We start from the raw sequence: 22,650 nt of genomic DNA on the forward strand, positions 1-22,650 counted from the left end.
GGAGGAAGATAAATGTGGAATTGTTTTTTGTTTGTTTGTTTCTTTTTTAAAATGAACACAGGGTTTCAGTTTTGCAACATGAAGAGTTCTGGAGACTGGTTTCACAACAATGTGAATATACCTGACATCAACACTACTGAACTGTACACATCAAAATTATTGTAATGGGAAATTTTACGTTACATGTATTTTACCACAATTTTTTAAAAATAGAAGAGGGACTCTCAGAATACCAATTGAGATTTTCAGGGTATCAACTCACAACTCTGAGAACTATTAATTAAAAGAAACAAATTATCCCATTTTCCAACATAAACTATATTTTAGAGTAACCAAAGAGCCCTCATGGAAGCAAAAAAGATACTTTATACAGAAATCTAGCTAATAAATGAGAAAGAAACAAAGAATTAGAAAAACATCCTTTGAAACTCAATAAAATTAGACTCAAGCAGTGATTACTGATGGATAATGAGGTAAAAGGTGGGGAGCTTTACATGGAAGGGATCAGAATATTATCACCTAAATTCACTCTCATCAATTCAGCATCATTAAAAGCGAGACAATCAGGCACTTTGTGCCTCCTTAAGTTATGAAACAGGAAGAACACAGCACCCTCCACTCCCACCCTCCATCAAAACTGACCTGAATCTAATCAAGTCTTTACTGCTAACTTCCAGTCTACAGAAAAAAATATGGGACATGGAGGAAAAAATTCCTTGCATGAGGAAGTAATCAGCAAAACTCAAAGTTCTGGAAAACTTAGGAAGCAATCAGTTAAACCCAGAATTGTTCTGGAAAATGCTCAGAACACATGACCCAGTTTCTTCAACAAGTCAATGGCATGAAAAGAGGGTGTCTACTAGGATGGAGTGGGAAGAGGTACTGTTCCAGACTGAGCTATTTATTAAACACAAACAAATGTGATGTGTGGCCCCATGTTCAGATCCTGACTCAAAATAATCCCAACTGTAAAAAGACATTTTTTGACATAACTGGAGAAATCTGAATATGAACATATAGTAGGTAATGTTAAGGGATTGTTATTAATTGTGTTGGGTGGAATGACAATATCCATCTGGCTGACATCCTGCCCCACCAACGTAGCTTGGAAAGCAAGAGGAAGGATAAAAGACTCCCTGGGTCACTACAGAGGGAGGCATGATCCATTCAGGGGCAGACTCCCAGGAAGAAGATGGAAAGCTCAAACCAATGCTGTTCCCGCAGTCCCTGCTGTGGTGTGGAACCCAACCTATCTGTCCACCCCCTGCCCTGGACACGTGGGCTGAAGCTAGGTACTGTCCTGTGGAAAACCCAAGCCTAGTTTTTAATCCCATCGCTCAGGCTTCACCCTTTCCCTGAGGCTCAGAAGCCAGTGGCAAGAGGTTTTGTGAGGGATTTGGAGCTGGCTGAGAGAGGCCTGATAGCCTTCTGTGTACTCCTTCCCTTCCTGTTGGCCGGTGCTCTTCTCCAGCTCCCACTAGGGCAGAATGACACAGAGAGGATGTAAGATGAGAAAGATGCCATGCCAGCCTGGGATCCTACATCCAGACCTCTGCCTCCTCAAATTTTAGAAGATGACCAGGAGGCCCGGTGTGATGGCTCATGCCTGTAATCCCACCACTTTGGGGAGCCGAGGCAGGTGGATCACTTGAGGTCAGAAGTTCAAGACCAGCCTGGGCAAACATGGCAAAACTCCATCTCTACTAAAAATACAAAAATTAGCCAGGCATGGTGGCGCACACCTGTAGTCCCAGCTACTCTGGAGGCTGAGGCAGGAGAATCACTTGAACCTAGGAGGCAGAGGTTGCAGTGGGCCAAGATCGTACCACTGCACTCCATTCTGGGTGACAAAGCAAGACTCCATCTCACCCAAAAAAAAAAAAAAAAGAAGATATGTAAGGACCAGTGTGAAAAACTCCCAGGCCCAGGCATCAGATCTCCACTGCCAAGGGTCCTCATGGCCCCTTGACTCAGATAAAATAAACCTGGCCCAACTCAACCATGCTGGGGCAGCAAGAACACTGAAGCACCAGGGGAAGAGACCCAGAGTGACCACACCCCATCTGACGCATCAGAAGAAAAACGCAAACTGAAATAGAGCAGGAGAAGATGAGAAGCCATAGTGGGATCCTATAGAACCTTCTGGCCCTTTTGGGGGGCTGAGTCCTCCACAGAAGCCCTACAGGTCCACCAAACTCAACCTCTGACCTCTACCCTAATATTCCCAAGACCAGCCTCATGCATAACAATTTCCTCTTCTTCAAACCCATTCTGCTCTCTCATATTCCTTTGCTCTCTATACTCAGAACACCCTTGCCCCTCCTACTCCTCCAAACTCATCCTTGCAAGCCCAACTTAAATGTCACCTCCACGCAGCATCTTCCTCATGCATGGAGTCATCATGAATTAGTCCCTCTGAAGCACTCTACGCAATCAGGTTTATAACCTTGGTTTAGCCCCACTCAGTCGGCCACATATTGTAGCTGTTTGGGTGGTGACCACTGCCCTTGCTAGGCCACTGTGAGCTCCTAAAGGTGAGGCTCCCTTCTGCAGGCATCCCCTGGTTGGCACAGACCGCCAGCCCATGCACAGTGGGCACTCAGGGAACACATGCAAAGCTCATCAGCTACCAACACATGCACAGACCCCTGGCTGAACTGAAGCAAAAAGAGCTGTTTTGCTTTCCTCCCACCAGGCCTCTGTAGCACCAGCTTAGGGAAGCACCATGAGGGGTGGGTTTGGCTGTGTCATGAAGCGAACCACCTTCTGGAGGCCTCCTTCTTCAGGGAAACCACTAACACATAACACAGACACAGAAGGTGCCAAAGGGTATTCTCAGTGCAGAAGGCTTTTTTTTTTTTTTTTTTTTTAATGAATCTCATCAAGCATAACCAAGAATCAAAACAAGCAGATAAACACAGTTGCTTTCCTGGAGTGGTGAGAATGCAGTTGAAAGAAGGAGGCTCCAAAAACCTCTGCCACAGGCCCCACATGTCTGTCCACTCTCCTTCCTTCTCTACCCCAGCCCTGCCATTGGCCCTACTGCAGTTTCCACAAAAGGACTGCAAAAACGGCTATGTCACTGGACTGCAAAAACAGCTGTGTCACTGCAGGTCAGAACAACAACTTATTAAAGACACAGTTCTTTGGCTGGGCACCGTGGCTCACACCTATAATCCCCACACTCTGGGAAGCCAAGGTGGGCAGATCACTTGAGGCCAGGAGTTCAAGAACAGCCTAGGCAACATGGTGAAACCCTGTCTCTACTAAAAACATAAAAATTAGCTAGGCCTGGTGGTGCACGCCTATAGCCCCAGCTACTTGGGGAGGCTGAGGCACAAGAATCTCTTGAACCCCGGAGGCAGAGGTTGCAGTGAGCTGAGATCCCACCAGTGTACTCCAGCCTGGGTGACAGAGTGAGACTCTGTCTCAAGTGAAAAAAAAAAGACAAAGGTCTTAGAACAGACTGAGGTGCAGGGGCAGTGACTCACCTATCTCTGCCCCCAAGTTCCTTGGTCACATGCTAAGACTGTGCTGACACCTGCCAGAGACCAGAGGGAGATCATGCAGTAAAGACCTATCTCCAGCCTGACACTTGACAGACCCTTTGAGGGGAAGCTAAATGGAAATGGGACATGTCCATAAATAAACTTGCTAATTTAGGGTCTCACCTCAGTAATGGGCAGGACACCTTTTCCAACAAACACCAAGCACTAAATATTCAGGCAGACGTCCTCTTCTAAGACTCATAAGATTCCATCACTGCCCCCATATCAATGAGCTTTCCTCTCCATGCCCAGTCATGGAACCTGTGTGAGCCAGGGGCCCAATACCCATAACAGTGAGGGTCTGCTTACCAGCCCCTCTGTCTCCTCTGTTGTCCTCTGGAAATGTGCAGCCAGGACCATGTAGTCCCGCATCTGCTTGTGACATTCAAGACACTTGATTGAGTACCGGATGAGCCTCACAGGGTCTGGGTAGAGTGGCAAGGCTGGAGGAGGAGGACTGGCACTGCCCGAAGTGAGACCATGTTTGGGAGATGATGAAGGGGCTGGGGCTGCTGGTGCCGTGGAGTTCACAGGGGCCGACACGAACATTTGGTCTGCAGAGATGGGCTTCACCATCAGCTGGGAACACTGCATGACGAGCCCCTTGCTCTTGTGGTCACGGGCATGCCGGAGCAGGCTGCACTTGTTGAAGAAGAGCAGTGTCTTGGAGCACAGTGTGCACAGTACCTCAATGTGGACGCTCCGCCGGCCATAGTGCTGGCTCAGGCTCTTCTCTAAGGCAAATGCGTCTCCACACTCCAGGCAGCAGTACCCACTGGCCGGCACGTGGATCCTGCTGTCCGCAGGCGGGCTAAGATTTGGCGCATAGAGGGGCACGGGGTTGGAGCTGTGGAGGACCTTGTTGAAGACCTCTACAATCAGTGGAGCAGCCTTTTTCACCTGGTGGACCAGGGGCACCGACATTTGTGTAAGCTGTGGCTGGCTCCGTCTTTGCACTGAGGACTTGGCTGTCACTGATGCAGCAACACTGTGGGGGACGAGGTTCAGGTTGGCCAAGTGCACAGCTTTGGGCAGGAGGTTGGCAGGGGCCAGGGTGGATGCCTGCAGTGCTGTGCTCTGTTGCTTCTTGCCTGTCTGTGAGCCTGGGGCAGCCCCCTTTGGGACCTGGGGCCCAGAACTGCAGCAGGGAGATGAAGAGTCACTGGCCTTTGTCATGCTCTCGTCCCCTTTCCTGGCCCCCTGGGGGCTCCCTGAATTTGTGCCTGCCTCAGCAAAGTGCTCTTCCACAGGCACCTCATCCCCTGGCACCTCGCTTGGGGCCTCAGCAATGGCACTCCCTAGAGGTGACCCAACAGGGGACTTACTTGGATCATCAGGATCTGGCAGGATCCTTGTGACAGTCCGTTTGATTTCCCCTGATGATGTCTTAATGGTTTTGATTCTCACTTTGGGAATTGCTGGTGGGGAGCTGGCAGCCACAGACGGTGAGCCTTTGCTGCTGCTGTCACTGCAGATGCTACGAGGGCTGTCCGATGGCTTGATACTTTTTCTAGTGGCCTCCAGAGGGCTCCGGGGACTCTTTGGTGACTTGGGCATTTTGGGGCTACCTTTAGAACCCTCTTTAGCGGGCCCTGAGAGATCCTTTGTGTGGCCAGGCTGATCCTCCTTAGTGACACTAGCCACTCTTTTGGCCTGCAAGGCCACCAAGGCTGCCACACAAGAGGACAGCTTGGAATGAGCTGGCTTTAGACGCTGCCTAGGGGGGACTGATGAGCAGGTACCAAACTCCCGGGCAAGCCCCTTGGACTCTCCGATACTGTTGCTAGGATGGCTGTTGAACTCCAAAGCTTCCCCAAAGAACTGAGTGGCATCCGGATCCTTGTGAGGTTCCACTGCGTTCTGCCCACCTCGCTCGTGTTCCTGCTGGCTCCCCAAGGGCAGGGGTTCTGGCTTGGGTTCTTTCTTACAAAAATGATCAAACATATGCAGCTCTGGAACCGGAAACTTAGCCAGAGCCTCCAGGACTGGGCCCCGCGCAGCCCCGCACCCAAGAGCGGGTGGGAAATAACTGTGTTTAGGCTTTATCCCGAATCCGTTATCTTTGATGGGATCCTCAGGTTCTGGGCTGGAGATTGGACTGAACTGGTTGAAGGTGGGTAATGGCTCTGACTTGGGAGGCTCCAGTTTGCCAGGGAAACTCCTGGCACTGTCTCCATTCATAAAAGTAGAATCAAATTTCCCACAGTTGTGGGGATCTGGAGGCAGATCTGAGCCCCGGAATCCATTGTGTAGGAGACTGGGAGTAATGTGGTCTTTCTCTGCTTCAAACGACTCCTGGCGGCTGGTGTTCTTGACAATGACACTCACGGCCGGCACATCAGGGGCTGATCCTGAGTGAGACAAGGACACACTTTCATCCATACATATGCCTGGAGGTTTGAGGGGACTCTCATTCTCCTCACTGGGTGTCTGGATGGCCTCCTTGGCATCAAGGCTGGTGGGGTCTGGGATGTCAAAGGCAGCCAGAAGGTCATCAAAATCTGGGGTTTTCATATCCCCCATGGCTGGATGCTGGCAAGGGCTATAACAGAAACAGAGAACAGAATCAGTGACCACCAGGGTCCCACTGGACCATCTTCACTACACACCCATCAAACTAATGCACACACAGCCAGGACACCCATGCAAAACCCCACCTACTATGACAGGAAGCCACCCACCTCAGTTTTACCCCAACAGGTTTCTAAAATGCTGGAGAGGTGGGGGCAGAGATGGAAAGAGTAGTGAGATGTAGTGACAAGCCTGCTTGGATGATCTTAAACCTCAGTACCTGGAAATTGACAGCTAGTTATAAAGCCACAAAGAATACGCTCCTACCATACTCCCCCAGCTTCTCAGGGAACCTCATCCCTCCATAATCATGTGCACTAGCAAAAAGCCACTCAGCACTTCCAGCCTTTAGAAAACTACTGATTAATACATGGAACCTGGCTATAACTTCTTCTGCTAATTTACTCTTAGTAATTACTCACTAACTTTATATAACTTTGGGGGCTTTTGCTACATAAATTCAATCAAATCCAAAATGATGTGCTATTTGTGTTGTCTTATTAATAAACTCTAGAAAATTATATCATCCCTAGGTATTTTTTCTCTGTTCAGCAGACACACTTGATTCCTTTTCATCCTAAAACTGTTACTAGTTGGTAAATGCTCCTCCATTAAACCTGAGGAGCAAGGTGACTTGCAAAGTACCAACAGTTATCAAATTAGTCAGCTGACAATTTGGGGGAAGCCTAAATTCTATTTTGACTTAATATACAAAGAACAAGATAATAATTCTATTTCAACTTCATGCACCTGTTTCCTTCATGATCTGGGGAAGCAGAGCTACAGAACTACTGCAACAGGGGAAACACAAGGCCCTAGAGAGACCTTCCATTAGGAAATTCTCATAAAACTCACACTTGAAGCATGAAACTGGCTGGCTCAAACCTGCTGGAGGGAGAAGAAAAACCTCACCATCTCCCTTTAAATCCTGGATCTGCTTCAGCATTCCAGGGCCTTTACTGGCTTACGTGTTTCTTACGTCACATTTATGTTGAAAACCTTTCTAGATGCAGACTGGCACAATTCTTTTAGAAAGCAGTATGGTAGCTTCACAGAACCAGAAAAGTGGCAAACTTTAGGTCCAGGAACCCCACTTCCAGAAATTTATCCTGGACAAACAAAAATCTCAAACAAAAATTTTGTTTGAGAACAAAAATTCTCAAAAACTATATGCAAAAATTATACGTTACAGCATTTTTTTTTTTTTTTTTTTTTTTTGAGGCGGAGTCTCGCTGTGTCGCCCGGACTGGAGTGCAGTGGCCGGATCTCAGCTCACCGCAAGCTCCGCCTCCCGGGTTTACACCATTCTCCTGCCTCAGCCTCCGAGTAGCTGGGACTACAGGCGCCCGCCACCTCGTCCGGCTAGTTTTTGTATTTTTAGTAGAGACGGGGTTTCACCGTGTTAGCCAGGATGGTCTCGATCTCCTGACCTCGTGATCCGCCCGTCTCGGCCTCCCAAAGTGCTGGGATTACAGGCTTGAGCCACCGCGCCCGGCCTACGTTACAGCATTATTTAAAAAGCACAAAAGAGAGAGACACACACACAAAGAATTTAAATGTCTTAAAACCAAAAAAAAAAAAAACTTGATAGGCTGTAATGCAGTCATTAAAAATTCTCATTATGGGCCGGGCGTGGTGGCTCTCGCCTGTAATCCCAGCATTTTGGAAGGCTGAGGTAGGCAGATAGCTTGAGGTCAGGAGTTCAAGACCAGCCTGGCCACCATGGTGAAACCCTGTCTCTACTAAAAATACAAAAATTAGCCAGGTGTGGTGGTGGGCGCCTATAATCCCAGCTACTCCGGAGGCTAAGGCAGGAGAATCACTTGATCCCAGGAGGCAGAGGTTGCCATGAGTCGAGACTGCACCACTGCACCCCAGCCTGGGCGACAGAGTGAGACTCCATCTCTAAATAAATAAATAAATAAGAAATTTTTAAAAATTCTCATTATTAAATCTATATAGCAACCAGGAAAATTACTTATAATGTCAAGTTTAAAAAGACTAATACAAAAATGTTGTCAGACTATAACAATGTAAAATTATGCATGCATTTAAGCCAAGATTTAAAAAAAAATGAAAATGATTATGTGCAGAGTAGTGGAATTACTATTGGGTTAGTTTTTCAAAACTTTTTTAGGGGGCTGATAGACTGCTTTTATAATTTTTAAAGGGAAAAATAACAACAATAACAACAAAAACCCACTCAGAACCACAGGGCAGCAGGTGGCATAGCAGAGGTATATCTCTTACCACCCCATGGGATCAACAGGTTTCCAGCTTTGGTTTCTTGCCCCCCTCCCAACTCCCAGCAAAACACATCTGCCTGCATAAGAGTTTTCACAGAAAATGAAAATTATACTCCCTTCCATTGGGAAGATATCTAATTATGGTAATAATAAAGTGCAATACCAATTACCTAAACATGGGTTGGCAGAATACACCACTGGAATGAGATATAAAGTTTTGAACAGAACAAATGTTTGTCTCTTGGAGTAGGAGGTGTTGGAACCCATAAACAAGAGGAACATACCCGATGTCACTGAAAGCAGTGGGTACTCAATACCAAGTGACTTACTATGCAGGGTGATCATAACTATAAGGAAACACCTGCATGATATTTGCTTTATAAGCTTCTTTTTTCTTTTTTGTTCTTTCTTTCTCTTAAATGTCTAGGAAAGGCCAGGCACAGTGGCTCATTCCTGTAATCCCAGCACTTTCGGAGACCGAGGCAGGTGGATCACCTGAGGTCAAGAGTTCGAGACCAGCCTGGCCAACACAGTGAAATCTCGTCTCTACTAAAACTACAAAAATTAGTTGGGACACGCCTGTAGTCCCAGCTACCTGGGAGGCTGAAGCAGGAGAATCACTTGAACCCAGGAGGAGAAGGGTGCAGTGAGTCGAGATCTTGCCACTGCACTCCAGCCTGGGCAACAGACTGAGACTCCATTTCAAAAAAACAAAACAAAACTGTCTAGGAAAAAAAAGATTGAGAGGAAAGGGCAGAATAGATTTCCCAGCTCTCATTAAGGAGATGGAGAAAGCATGTGGGAGAAGAGGAGGAGAAGTTGATTGTGTGTATAAGGATTAGCTGGGAGTCTGCTATTATCTAATATGAAGTTGCAGAGGCTTGAAGCAGAGAAAGATTACATCAGAAGTAAAGCTCTCCTCATAGAGAAATCTCAGGGATTGACTGAGAATGGTCAGAAGTAAATCTTTTGCTGGAAAATCAGAGCTAGTAAATGGTGTGAGAGCTCAATATTAGCAGCAGAAAAAAAACTTATAGAGATTTTAGGTCAGGCACAGTAGCTCACACCTGTAATCTTAGCACTTTGGGAGGCCAAGGGAGGAAGATCACTTGAGCCCAGGAGTTTGAGAGTAGCCGGGGAACACAGTGAGACTCTATTTTTAAGAAGAATAAATGTTTTAAATGCCAAAGCTGAAAGCCTTTAAAAGCCAAAGATCACATCCTGTTTTCTATTTAGCCCCAGTAAGAAAAACCAAAAACAGCAGCAATCAATAACTGTGAATAAGGTGCTCTACCGTGTACCTACATGTTTATATTTACTTGAACCTTGCTCTAAAGCATCACATTGTTTTTAAATAGAAATTAATCAAAATGTACCCTGTTACAAAGCAAAAGAAGAAACTATAAAGAAAAAACCAATAAAAAAGTTATATTTACCAAAAACCTGCCAGCACAAAGTTAAAAGGCAAACAACAAATCAAAAGGAATATTTGCAACATATAATTATCATTGATATCTTAACTAAGACATAAAAAGCCCTTATAAAGAGACCTCCTCTTTTGGCTTTGGAGCCCCCCTCCATCTGTCTCTGTACAAGGGAGTTTCTTCCTTCTGTCTTCTCCCTTCCTTCTTGCCTATTAAATGCTCCACTCCTTAAAACCACTCCACGTTGTGTCCGTGTCGTTTTCTCTAAACCAGCATGAGGACCAAGAACCCTGGTGTTCCTGCACTCATTAGAGCTGTATCATTTTGAAGTATGGGCCAGGAAAGGAAATTCAATCATCAGACTGCAATCAAACTCCAAATGGTGCTATAAACTGAACCACACATGGACACACCATCTTCTGAGGAGTCTTAGACCAACCCCAGGAGGAGCCCTAGCTGCTGTTCCCCATTTGACGCCCCTTTTCAGCAGGAAGTAGCCAGAAAAGAGTCGTCGCCCAAAACCCCCTAACAGAGTTAGTACGGCATCTCCACAGTGGGGGAGTGTTGTAGGAAAAGGGGTCACTGGGAAGTTTTAAAGCATCTCTGGAAAAGTTTCTTGTAAAGCCCGGGCTCTTAGAGCCAGGCCAGCAACCTTTGATATGCAAGTCGACCATTAGAAACTGAGTCCACCCAAACATGGAGATTCCTGTAGCCTTCTTGCCCTTTCCCTACAAGTTCCTGGCAACATGGCCACCCCCACATATCCTCACGTGTGTAGAACGTCATGGCACCATGCATTTGTATATTAAAAGACGAGGGTGGGAGGGCCAACTTTTTCTCTACGTGAATGACATGACTAGTCAAACCAATCCTCTGAGCCCTATGCAAATCAAACACCGCCTCCTCCAGCCTCTGCATATATACCTGACTGGTATCCGTGGCCAGTGGGGACCTCCTTTTTCGGCTTTGGAGCCCCCCTCCCTCTGTCTCTGTACAGGGGAGCGTCTTCCTTCTGTCTTCTCCCTTCCTTCTTGCCTATTAAACTCTCCGCTCCTTAAAACAAAAACAAAAACAAAAAGCCCTTACAAAGCAATAAGTAAAAGATGAGCAACCCATTAGAAAAATGAGTGAGGGTGATGAGCAGGCAATTAAAAGAGGAAAGACAAATGGACAGACTAGAAAAAATACTCCAGAATGGAGTTAGGTTACAAGAATATTCCAAATGTTAAAAGTATCTCGGCTGGGAGTGGTGGATCATGCCTGTAATCCCCAGCACCTTGGGAAGCCGAGGTGGGCGGATCATGAGGTCAGGAGATCAAGACCATCCTGGCTAACACAGTGAAACCCTGTGTCTACTAGAAATACAAAAAAATTAGGTGGGCGTGGTGGCAGGTGCCTGTAGTCCCGGCTACTCATGAGGCTGAGGCAGGGGAATGGCGTGAACCCAGAGGCGGAGGTTGCAGTGAGCCAAGATCGTGCCACTGCACTCCAGTCTGGGAGACAGAGCTAGACTCCGTTTCAAAAAAAAAAAAATAGTATCTCAACAGATGAAATTATTTTCTCTTTTGTTTATCTTCATTTTAAAATTATTCAAACTATTTGTTTCAAATTGCATTACTTACGTAACTTCATTATTTTTAGCACTTTGGTGGGAGGCCAAGGTGGGATGATCGCTTGAGCCTAGGAGTTCAAGTAACATAGGCAACATAGTGAGACCCCATGTCTCACTGAATGAGCTAGATAGATCCAGACCTGGTGAGCTCACTGAGTGATGTAGAGTGGCCTAGTCAAGAGGCAAGGCAGGATCACTGGTTTGGAGGCTGGGAGTAAATTTCACTCAAAGGTGAGATAATGGAATTTGCAACAATATGACCAGTCCCCTTGGGGGTAAAGAACAACTCCAAGACTGGCAGACTGACGACTATACTATCTCTCAGAATAAGTTTCTACCTAGTGAATATCTGGAAATATTTTTTAAAGATGAACATAAATCCTATTGTTTATCACAGGGTCTACTAGTTTGCCCAGGAAATTTTACCAAACATTTAAGTGAACATATCAACTAGATGTGGGTAAGGAGCATCTTAGTTTTGAAACGGCCTCAGCATGCCAAATCACCCTGTTGGAATTATTTGAGGGTATAAAAACAATATGATTCGGCTGGGCACAGTGGCTCACGCCCGTAATCCCAGCACTTCGGGAGGCTGAGGTGGGCAGATCACTTGAGGTCAGTTCGAGACCAGACTGGCCAACATAGTGAAACCCATCTCTACTAAAAATACAAAAATTAGCCGGGAATGGTGGTGCGCACCTGTAAACCCAGCTACTCGGGAGGCTGACGCAGGAGAACCTCTTGAATCCAGGAGGTGGAGGTTGCAATGAGCTGAGACTGCGTCACTGCACTCTAGCCTGGGCAACAGAGCGAGACTCCATCTCAAACAACAACAACAACAACAACAACAACAACAAAACTCGGTATGATTGGCTGGATACAGTGGCTCATGACTGTAATTCAGCACTTTGGGAGGTTGAGGCAGGTGGATCCCTTGAGGTCAGGAGTTCGAGACCAGCCTGGCCAACATGGTGAAACCTGTCTCTCTACCAAAAATACAAAAATTAGCCAGCTATGGTGGCAGATGTCTGTAGTCTCAGCTACTTAGGAGGCTGAGGCAAGAGAATCACTTGAACCTGGGAGGCAGAGGTTGCAGTAAGCCAATATTGCGCCACTGCACTCCAGCCCAGGTGGCAGAACGAGACCCTGTCTTAGGAAAAGAAAAAACAGTGGCCAGGTGCTGTGGCTCATGCCTGTAATCTCAGCACTTTGGGAGGCCAAGGCGGGTGGATCGCCTAAAGTCAGGAGTTTGAGACCAGCCTGACCAACATGGCAAAATCCTGCCTCTACTAAAAATACAAAACCTAGCCGGGCATGGTGGCACACACCTGTAATCTCAGCTAGGGGCAGGAGAATTGCTTGAACCTGGGAGGCAGAGGTTACAGTGAGCTGACATGGCATCACTGCACTCCAGCCTAAGCAACAGAGTGAGGACTCTGTCTCAAAGAAAAAAAAATAGTATGATTATATATAATTATGGCAGAACCAGTAGACTAGTAGACAGAATTTCTACAGACTTTAAATACTAAGATCCCACCAAAAAACAAAAAAAAAAACAGAACAAAATAACAACTGACTTCCATAAAACTTGGGTGAAGGTATGTTGTCTGTGTGCATCCGTATATATGTCCTCATGTAATTCTCATTCATGGAGAAATATAACCAGTAGAGTTTTTAACCCATTGACTAGTTTTGGACTAGAGCTTTATGCTTTCATAAATTACCTAGAATGGTGGTTTCCAACCCATAAGGGAACCCAGCTTCACATCCACATATGTGTTCTCAAGGACCAGCCATTAGACACACCACTACTGAATAATGACTCATGAAAAATTTATTTTAAAAAGGAAGTCTTCATAATTATATAAATGCTTTGGGACCCAATAATCTAGCAGAAGAATGTTAGGATGTAAGTTTCATGAAGGAAGAGGCTTATCTATTTCACTCATCACTGGATTCCCTATTAGGTACTCAATAAATATTTGTAGAAGCAATAAAGTAAAACCTTCAAGTTTGCAAATGGCCTTAAAGCTGTTCCTAATCAAAACGCAAAATTAAAAGACAGGTTCTCATGAGGCTGTATAAATAGGCAAAATTATAGCAAGTCACCATCAGTGAAGGCAAATGTGAAGGAACATTCAGGGAAAAGTAATACCAATTATACTTTTAGAATAATGGATTTTAAGCTACACTGTTCAATCAGCTTAGACCGTTCCCTTAATATACCACATTGCATGTTTGATCACAAAAAGTCCAGAAAATGCTGGGCATTATCAGAAAGAACACTGTAAGCAAATTAGAACTTGTGATCCTGCCCTTATTCAAAACCACTCTGTGTCTGTAGCTACATGTGCTGTGCAGTTTGGGTTCCCTATACCTCAAGAAAAACATACCAGAGTTGGAAGAGGTCCTGAGAAATCTCAGAGATTGAAGTTATAAAGTAAATGAAAGGGCTTTCTAATGAGAGCCTAAAAATTAGAGCTCTATTTTTTTTTCTGGAGAGATGAAAATTTAGGAGAAAGGAGAAAGTATAACTAAATTATAGGTTTGTTCATCAAACCTCATAATACTAGAGAGAAGAGGGCAGTATTTTGAAGTTTGAAATAAAATATGTACTGGGCTTGGACATTCCCAGGGTGCTCTGTAGATCTTCACCCCTGGATGGGGACAAGGCAGGGTCCCTCTCTCCTTTTTATTAGGAGAATTAAACCCCTGGTGGGTGGTGACTTGTTAAAAAAAGAAATAAAAGATGTAGACAAAAGATGATTTTATCTACTGTCAGAAAATATCCTGAATTATCACAGGTACAAAAATATATAAATGTAGTAACATTCACATATTCAAATATAAAAATAAAAAAGGTTCTGAGGAACTAAGAACATGAGCTTTTCCCCCCTCTGCAACAAAGCCTTCAAATTTCAAGCAACATTAAACTTTGTTATCTGTTACTTCAGCAATGCTAAGTTCAGTAATAGTAGATTAATAAAAGTTCAGTAACAAGACATTAAGGAGGCAGAGGCACTCCAAAATGCATTAAGAAAAATCTGATCTCTAGTCAATATATTCTGTTTAATAAGACAAGGAAGCAAATAAAATGTTGTCGATTTATAAAATGAAAGTGAAAGGCAGCATGATTTAAGGAACACTGAACTGTGAGACAAAAACAAAAACAAGTTTTCTTGAATTTGCCATTGTTCATTGTATTAGGACTGGAAGGAAAGATGGATGGATGTTTTACAATCTGTGGGTGAACTCTCTACCCTGCTCCCCCACGTGACTGACGATGGCTTAAATACTAGTATCTGTGTTGCATTATTGTTTGTAATTGTTAAGAGTTTTTATTTTTTTGTTTGTTTGCTTTGAGACAGGGTCTCCCTCTGTCGCCCAGGCTGGAGTACAATGGTGTGATCATAGCTCACTTCAGCCTCCACCTCCTGGGCTCAAGTGATCCTCCCGCCTCAGGCTCCTGAGTAGTTGGGGTTGCAGGCATGCACCACCATGCCTGGCCAGTTCTTTTAATTTTGTAGAGACAGGGTCTCCCTAGGTTGTACCAGGAATGGAAGCAGACAAGGGGAAAGTCAGAATGAGCAAACAAGTTCAAGAGTAAGCTGCTGCTCCCAAGATGTACAGAGCCTCTGCCTGAACTCGAGCAGGAACATTAATCATCGAGACACTGCTTTCATGGGTGGTAGCGAAGGGAACTCAGTGAAACTTCAGTAGGATCAGAGGACACAGAAAAGAAGAGCCTCAGAACAAAACCCCAGATTGGGAATGGTATAGCTAAAAGAATAAGGAATTGTGACCACATGGAATTGGCTTTCACTCCTATGGTATCAATAATTACTTGTGTGAAGACCCTAGGTAGGCATTGGTTTAGTATGTAAAATTAAACTAACTTTAAAGATCTCTGAGTCCTTGAACAGGCTAGGCTACAATGGCTGGGCAAATTAATCTAGAACTTAACGGATTTCTACATAAAAATTAACTGCTAAGGTGGACAAGCAGACTCCATAGCATATACATCTCACTGGCCTCTTGAATACACATCTGAGGCCTGATTATAGGTCTATGTCACTCCAAGTGTCAGATGTTCTGAGTCAGTCAATGGCCAATGTTTCATTTTATGAGACACCTGCTGTTCAAGCCAGCAGCAAAAAATGGCCCAAAGAGATTCTCAGCAGTACATAAGAAACAGCTGCTCAGGCAAAAAAAAAAAAACAAACCTTTTTTACTTGTCTTTCCTCCACTTAGTGTAGCCCCTCTAATGCACATGTTGCCATAAAATTTGCTGTGAAACATACATCTGATCACCAAGATGTCCTGTTCAAAATCTCCATGGTGTTCAGGATGGAGCTCAAACCCTTCAGCCTCACATGGAGGATTCATTCCAATGTGGTCTCTGCCCCTCTCCAGCAACTTGTCAGGATACCTTTCATTCTGACCCCAGTGGTGGTTATCTCACACTCTCTCATGCCTCTGTGCCAGGGTTTGAGCTATCCCCCTGACTAGAGAAGAATACCTGATACCCCAACCCACCAGGGCCCCAAACACAAACCTGCCTAAGAACTCCTCATCCCCAAGTTTCGGCTCCAGGGTCCCCTTCTGATGCCTTCTCTGAGTGCTGCAACTCCAGTCCTCTGCCCTCCTCCTGCTCCACTTTTCTCCTGACACCCAGGCCTCTCTTCCTCTGTGGCAGCACTTCTCACAGGGGGTTGGAATCATTTGTTTTCTCGTCACTCTTTCCCATCAGTATGTGAGCCTCTCCTGTGTTGGGGTCATGTCTTTCCCCTCTATTTCCGTGACCTAACACACCTGGCTCCCCATGGCAGGTGAGTTGTCACTGCTCCCACTGCTCCCAGAGCCATTCCTGGATGTCTCTTCAATCCCCTGGCTGATGTACCTGCCCCTGCTTGCCCTGTGCAAGGTGTCCTTCGCCCAGAGGCAGCTTCTCCTCTCCTCCTGCCATGCCTTTTCCACGCCAACTGAAGATTTCAAGGACAGAATTATATTGCAAACATTCTAACAAGACTCACAAGATGTTAAAGCCGAAGGGGCCCTTAGAAATTATCTGGTCCAGGGGCTTCCAAATGCCTGTCTGAAGGCTGCTGGTGGACGGACTGCAAAAGAGTAACATGGGGAATGACTTAAAAATACAGATACACAGGCTCCACCATGAAAATTCTGATTCAATAGGTCTAGGATGGATCCCTGCTTTTGGGGTTTGTTTTTAAAGCTTCCCAGGTAATTCTAGTGCACTGGTCTAGTCCAAACTCTTCATTTTTTAAACATGGAGAACTGAGGCTCAGAGAGGGGAACCGTCACCCAATGCTAAGACTTACGACTGGCACTGAAGGCACAAAGCTGAAGGCCCTGACCCTGCTCTTGAGCACCTACACATACATAATCCACTGGAAACATCTTTGGGCACCACTGAGGCTCATCAAGGGCACAGAATTCCTACAGAAGTCACCTCACTCTCCCTTTTGTTCCCTTTTGCTTTATTTATTCTTCCTCACATCATAATTTTCTACCTTTACTGTAGTTTACTGAACATTTCAGTAAAGTGTTCTCTTTCCTGCTATTTTATAAGCCCCTCAGTAGACACTCACTAAATTATTATTTCTAGATTTGGATCTCTACTTGGATATCTAATAGGCACCTCAGATCTACTATGTCTAAAATCTAGCTCTTGATTTCCTCCTACAGCCTTCCCCATTTCAGTAAATGAAAATGCCATTCTTCCAGCTGCTTAGGCTTAAACCTCTCTTTCTTTCACACCCTTCATCCAATCCACAAGCATATCCTATCAACACAACCTTCAAAATATATTCAAGTCCAGCCATTTCTCACTACCTCTACCATCATCTCTCTCCTGTGTTCCCACAAAAGCCTGCCAATTGAACTCCTTGCTTCCACCCTTGCCTCTACTAGTCATTCCCAACACAGCAGCTAGAGTATTGCTTTTGAAACGTACATTGCCACTGGGCACAGTGGTCCATGCTTGTAGTACCAGCTACTCAGGAGGCTGAGGTAGGAGGATCACTTGAGCCCAGGAATTTGAGGCTGCAGTGAGCCAGGAATGCACCTGAGGATAGCCACTGCACTCCAGCCTAGGCAACACAATGAGATCCCATCTCAAAAAATAAGATAATTTGTTTTCAAATTTTTTATTATACTTTAAGTTCTAGGGTACATGTGCACAACGGGCAGGTTTGTTACATACGTATACATGTGCCATGTTGGTGTGCTGCACCCATTAACTCGTCATTTACATTAGGTATATCTCCTAATGCTATCCCCACCCCCGCCCCATCCCATGACAGGCCCCGGTGTGCCATGTTCCCCTTACTGTGTCCAAGTGTTCTCAATGTTCAATTCCCACCTATGAGTGAGAACAATTTTAAAATGTTAAAGCACACATCACATCATGTCCCTACTCTCTTCAAAACCCTTCAACACCATCCCATCTCCCTCAGAGTGAAACCCCATCTTTCCCACGGCCTCCACAGCCGGGATGAAGGCACCGCCCCCATCTCCTATGCCTCTCTCTCACCCAGTCTGTCCGGGCACACAAAGGCCTCCTTACATTCTTCAGGCATGCTGGTCATGCTCCATCCCGAGCCTCTGCAGTCACCATTCCCTCTGCTTGAAACATTCTCCCACCAGATCTCGGTGGGCTCACTTCCTGACTTCTTCAGGCCTTTAATCCAATGTCCCTTTGTCAGGAGCCTTCCATGACCATTCTACATGAGATACCAATCTCCAACCCCACCATCAATCTTTATCCCTTTACACTGCTTTATTTTCTTCCCAGCACTTATCACCACCCAGCATATATTATATAATTGTTCATTACCTTATTGTCTTTTTGTAAATTCCAGTGTGTTTACAGGAAGGTAATCCACCATTAGAAAGGAGGAACAGGCCAGGTGCAGTGGCTCAAGCCTATATTCCCAGCACTTCGGGAGGCTGAGGTGGGCTGAACATCTGAGGTCAGGAGTTCGAGATCAGCCTGACCAACATGGTGAAACCCCATCTCTACTAAAAATACAAAAATTAGCCAGGCATGGTGGTGGGCACCTGTAATCCCAGCTACTCAGGAGGCTGAGGCAGGAGAATTGCTTGAACCCAGGAAGTGGAGGTTGCAGTGAGCTGAGATCATGCTATTGCACTCTAGCCAAGGCAACAGTCTCAAAAAAAAGGAAGAAAGGAAGAGGAACAATTTGACAAGCTCATTTGTCCAGAGTTAAGATTGTTCAAGATAGTCACAGATTCCCAAGTGGGTTTATTATGAATCAAACATTTTGCAAATATGTAAATTTTTGTTTCACTTCTTAAAATTTTAGAGAGACCTTCAGTGGTTATAGGACTTTGCCAGTGGGAAGGGGTCTACCTAAAGTGCCCTTGTCTATGAATCTTGGATCCCTGTAATGGCTGATTAAATTAAATATTTTATCAGTGGGGAGTGCCTATTGGCCGATGTCCCATAAGGTCATTTGTGTTGAGGATGGGATCAGTGTGACACCAGAGGAAAGAAAAGGCTAGCTCTGAGAACCATAGGGAAGAGGTAGGTACAGGGTGGGCCTGAGTCTTAAGAAAAAAAGACACAAAAGGCTGGGCACAGGGGCTCACGCCTGTACTCCCAGCACTTTGGGAGGCTGAGGCAGGTGGATCACTTGAGGTCAGGAGTATGAGACCAGCCTGGCTAACATGATGAAATCTTGTCTCTACTAAAAATACAAAAATTAGCCAGGTGTGGTGGTGCACGCCTGTAATCCCAGCTACTCAGGAGGCTAAGGCAGGAGAATCGCTTGAACCCAGGAGGCAGAGGTTGTAGTGAGCTGGGATCGCGCCACTGCACTCCAGCCTCAAGCCTGGGCGACAGAGCACAACTGTCTCAAAAAAAAAAAAAAAAGAAAAGAAAAGAAAAGAAAAAAGAAAGAAAAGGAAAGAAGATAAGAAGATACTGGCTAGGCACTATGGCTCGTGCCTGTAAGCCCAAGCAAGAGGCTGAGGCAGGTAGATCACTTGAGGCCAGGAGTTCAATACAAGCTGCGCAACATGGCAAAACCCCATTTCCACCAAAAAAAAAAAATTAAAATTAAAATTAGCTAGGAGTGGTGGCACATGTCTGTAGTCCCAGCTACTCAAGAGGCTGAGGTGGGAGGATTGCTTGAGCTTGGGAGGTTGAGGCTGCAGTGAGCTGTGATTGCACCACTGCACTCCAGGGTAAGTGACACAGCAAAACCCTATCAAAAAAAAAAAAAAAGAAAGAAAGAAAGAAAAGAAAAGAAATCTAAAAAAAGAAAATACAACTCTGAACAAACTGAAATACCATTGAATTGTACACTTTAAATGGGTAAATTGTATGGCATGTGAATTATATCTCGATAAAGGTGCTATCTTTTTTAAAAGATAGAAAAAGACAGAACTGGAGGGAGCTGGGATTATAGAAGACAATAAAACTGACTGGGACAAGTAGAAACTAGGCAGAGACAGCAACTGCAGTTTACACAGAGCTGACAATTTAGATACAAACTGATACTTTGTAACCTGTACCCCCTTTACCTTTCCTTATTTGCAAACAGATCTCAGCAATAACCTGGCACCACACTTTGTTAGAAGGAAACAGGACCCAGAGATTTGAGAAAAAGGGGGACAGGACTCCTCTTGTTCACACACCATCCTGGCGTGTTCCTCCCAGTGAACTTCGTAAATGCATCATCTCTTGGTAGTGGGGGACCCTAAATTTAAGCAAGAAGCCAGCAGCCTCAGACCTGCTGTGAACCAAGCCTCAACTCCCGATGCAAAGGACCCTAGAAAACAGTGTTGGCCGGGCACGGTGGCTCGCACCTGTAATCTTAGCACTTTGGGAGGCCGAGGTGGGTGGATCACCTGAGCTCAGGAGTTTGAGACCACCCAGGGCAACATGGTGAAACTAAAAACACAAACGATCTCTATGAAAGATACAAAAAAATTAACTGGGTATGGTGGTGCATGCCTCTAGTCCCAGCTACTTGGGAGGCTGAGGCAGGACAATCACTTGAGCCCCAGAGGCGAAGGTTGCAGTTAGCCGAGATCACGCCACTGCACTCCAGCTTGGGCTACGGAATGAGACTCCATCTTGAAAAACAAAAAGAAAACAGAAAGTGGCCATTCCACAGATTCACTCTTTCTTTGGTGGTTTTGAGGGTGCCACCAGTCTCATCTACCATAGACAACCTACAGTTCCAAAGCTTCCTAAACTGACAGGTCTAGAGGGACACAAAGAGCATGCTATTACTCTTAGAGGCATCTCTATGGTCGCCTTAGATCACCACAGAAGTTTAGGAGCTGGTGAGTCAAAGAGGTGCTAAAGTTTCTCTTCCAAGTGTTCTGTTCTTTTTTTTTTTTTTCCAAGTGTTCTGTTCTTATTCCCCTTTTCTCACATACACACACACACACACACACACACACACACACACTCTTCTCTTTCTCATCCTCTCTCCCCCTATTTCTTCCTTCAAGGTACACTTTCTCTCCCTCTCTTCTCTTCCCCTGTCCTCTCTCTCTCTGTCTCTGTCTCTCTCTCCACCCCGACTCTCCAGATCCTGCTCCCTCCCTCATGCCTCTCTTCCTCCCTCTTCTCTCCTTCCCCTCTCAACAGATATCTGGGTGTGCTCTTTCACCAAAACTGCTCAGACCTGAGGGAAGCCAGCCTTCAGCAGAAAAGTAAGGCCCCAGCCAAAGCAGCCTTTCACCAACAATTCAGCATGGCAACAGATCCAATATCCAGGTGTTCTATATGTGCCTACTGTATGTCTCTGGTGATCCAAGGGAATGATAGGGAATAACATGTCCCTATGTGCCTTTCTACGATCAGACAAATGGAATATTAAGAGTCTTCACAGAGTGAAATGTTTACAGATAAAATAATGTGACATTTGGAATTGGCCTCAAAATAACACAGAGCAAGAGGAAGAGTGCAAGGAGGAGATATATAAATGAAACAAGATTGACCATGTAGCCAGGTATGGTGGCGTGTGCCTGTAGTCACAGCTACTCGGGAGGCTGAGGTGGGAGGACTGCTTGAATCCAGGAGGTAAAGGCTACAGTGAGCCTTGATCGCGCCACTGCACTCCAGCTTAGGTGATAGAGCAAGACCCTGTCCCAAAAAAACAAAATACTAAAAACAAAACAAAACAAAAAGATCATCAATTGATAACTACTGAATCTGAGTGAGTACACTGAGGTTTATCATATTTTTTTTCTATATTTGTACATTTCAGCACAATAGGGACCCACCCCTTGGCTAGTAGACTTTATGGGTCCAACTAAGGTAACCACCAAGATCACACACCCATCAGGATGGCTATTATTTAAAAACAAAACAAGGCCAGGTGCGGTGGCTCACACCTGTAATCCCAAAATTTTGGGAGGCTGAGGCGGGCGGATCACATGTCAAGAGATGGAGACCATCCTGGCCAACATGGTGAAACCCCGTCTCCGCTAAAAATATAAAATTTAGCTGGGTGTGGTGGCACGCACCTGTAGTCTCAGCTACTCAGGAGGCTGAGGCAGGAGAATCACTTGAACCCAGGAGGTGGGGGTTGCAGTGAGCCAAGATCACGTCACTGCACTCCAGTCTGGCAAAAGAGTTAGACTCTGTCTCAAAAGAAACAAAACAAAAAAACAAAAACCAAAACCAATAATAACAAGTGCCAGTGAGGATGTGGAGAAATCAGATTCCTTGTGCATCACTGGTGGGAATGTAAAATGGTACAGCTGCTATAGAAAGCAGTTGGCAGTTCCTTAAAAAATTAAACAGAATTACCATATGATCCAGCAATTCCACTTCTGGGTGTATATACTCAAAAGAATTAAGAGTGGGGGGACACAAGATATTTGTACACCCATGTTCATGGCAGCATTATTCGTAACACTCAAAGGTGGAAGTAACCCAAGTATCTGTCAACAGATGAAAGGATAAACAAAATGTGGTATATACATACAATGGAATATCATTCAGCTTTAAAAAGGAAGGAAATTCTGACACATGCTACAACAGACAAATACTGAATGATTCCACTTATACGAGGTCCCTAGAGTAGGCAAATTCATAGAGACAAGAAGGAGAATTGTGGTTGCCAGGGGTTAGCGGGGGAGAGAGGGGGAGTTATTGTTTAATAGATACAGAGTTTTAGTACGAGATGATGTCAGGTTCTAGAGATGGACAGTGGTGATGCTTGCACAACCGTGAAAGTATTTAA

The 22,650-nt window shown here is 45.2% G+C and overlaps 1 protein-coding gene across 5 annotated transcripts in view; it reads right to left on the reverse strand.

Annotated features, from left to right (window-relative positions):
* The window catches only part of ZNF592 (zinc finger protein 592), a 56,463-nt gene that overhangs the window by 18,558 nt on the left and 15,255 nt on the right, over positions 1–22,650 (reverse strand). For 2 of the 5 annotated variants that reach the window (XM_033190909.1, XM_033190911.1), the window contains 2 exons: positions 10,714–10,842; positions 3,858–6,090 (listed from right to left, as the gene is read on the reverse strand). In XM_033190909.1, the coding sequence (XP_033046800.1) occupies positions 3,858–6,071 (2,214 nt within the window). In that variant the 5' untranslated portion in view covers positions 6,072–6,090; positions 10,714–10,842. Of the gene's footprint in view, positions 1–3,857; positions 6,091–10,713; positions 10,843–16,434; positions 16,519–22,650 lie in introns of all 5 variants that reach the window. The other 3 variants (XM_033190910.1, XM_033190913.1, XM_033190912.1) reach the window with 2 other exon arrangements.

The sequence above is a fragment of the Trachypithecus francoisi genome, unplaced genomic scaffold (genome assembly GCF_009764315.1).
Source record: "Trachypithecus francoisi isolate TF-2019V2 unplaced genomic scaffold, Tfra_2.0 Lachesis_group3, whole genome shotgun sequence".
Lineage (NCBI taxonomy): Eukaryota > Metazoa > Chordata > Mammalia > Primates > Cercopithecidae > Trachypithecus > Trachypithecus francoisi.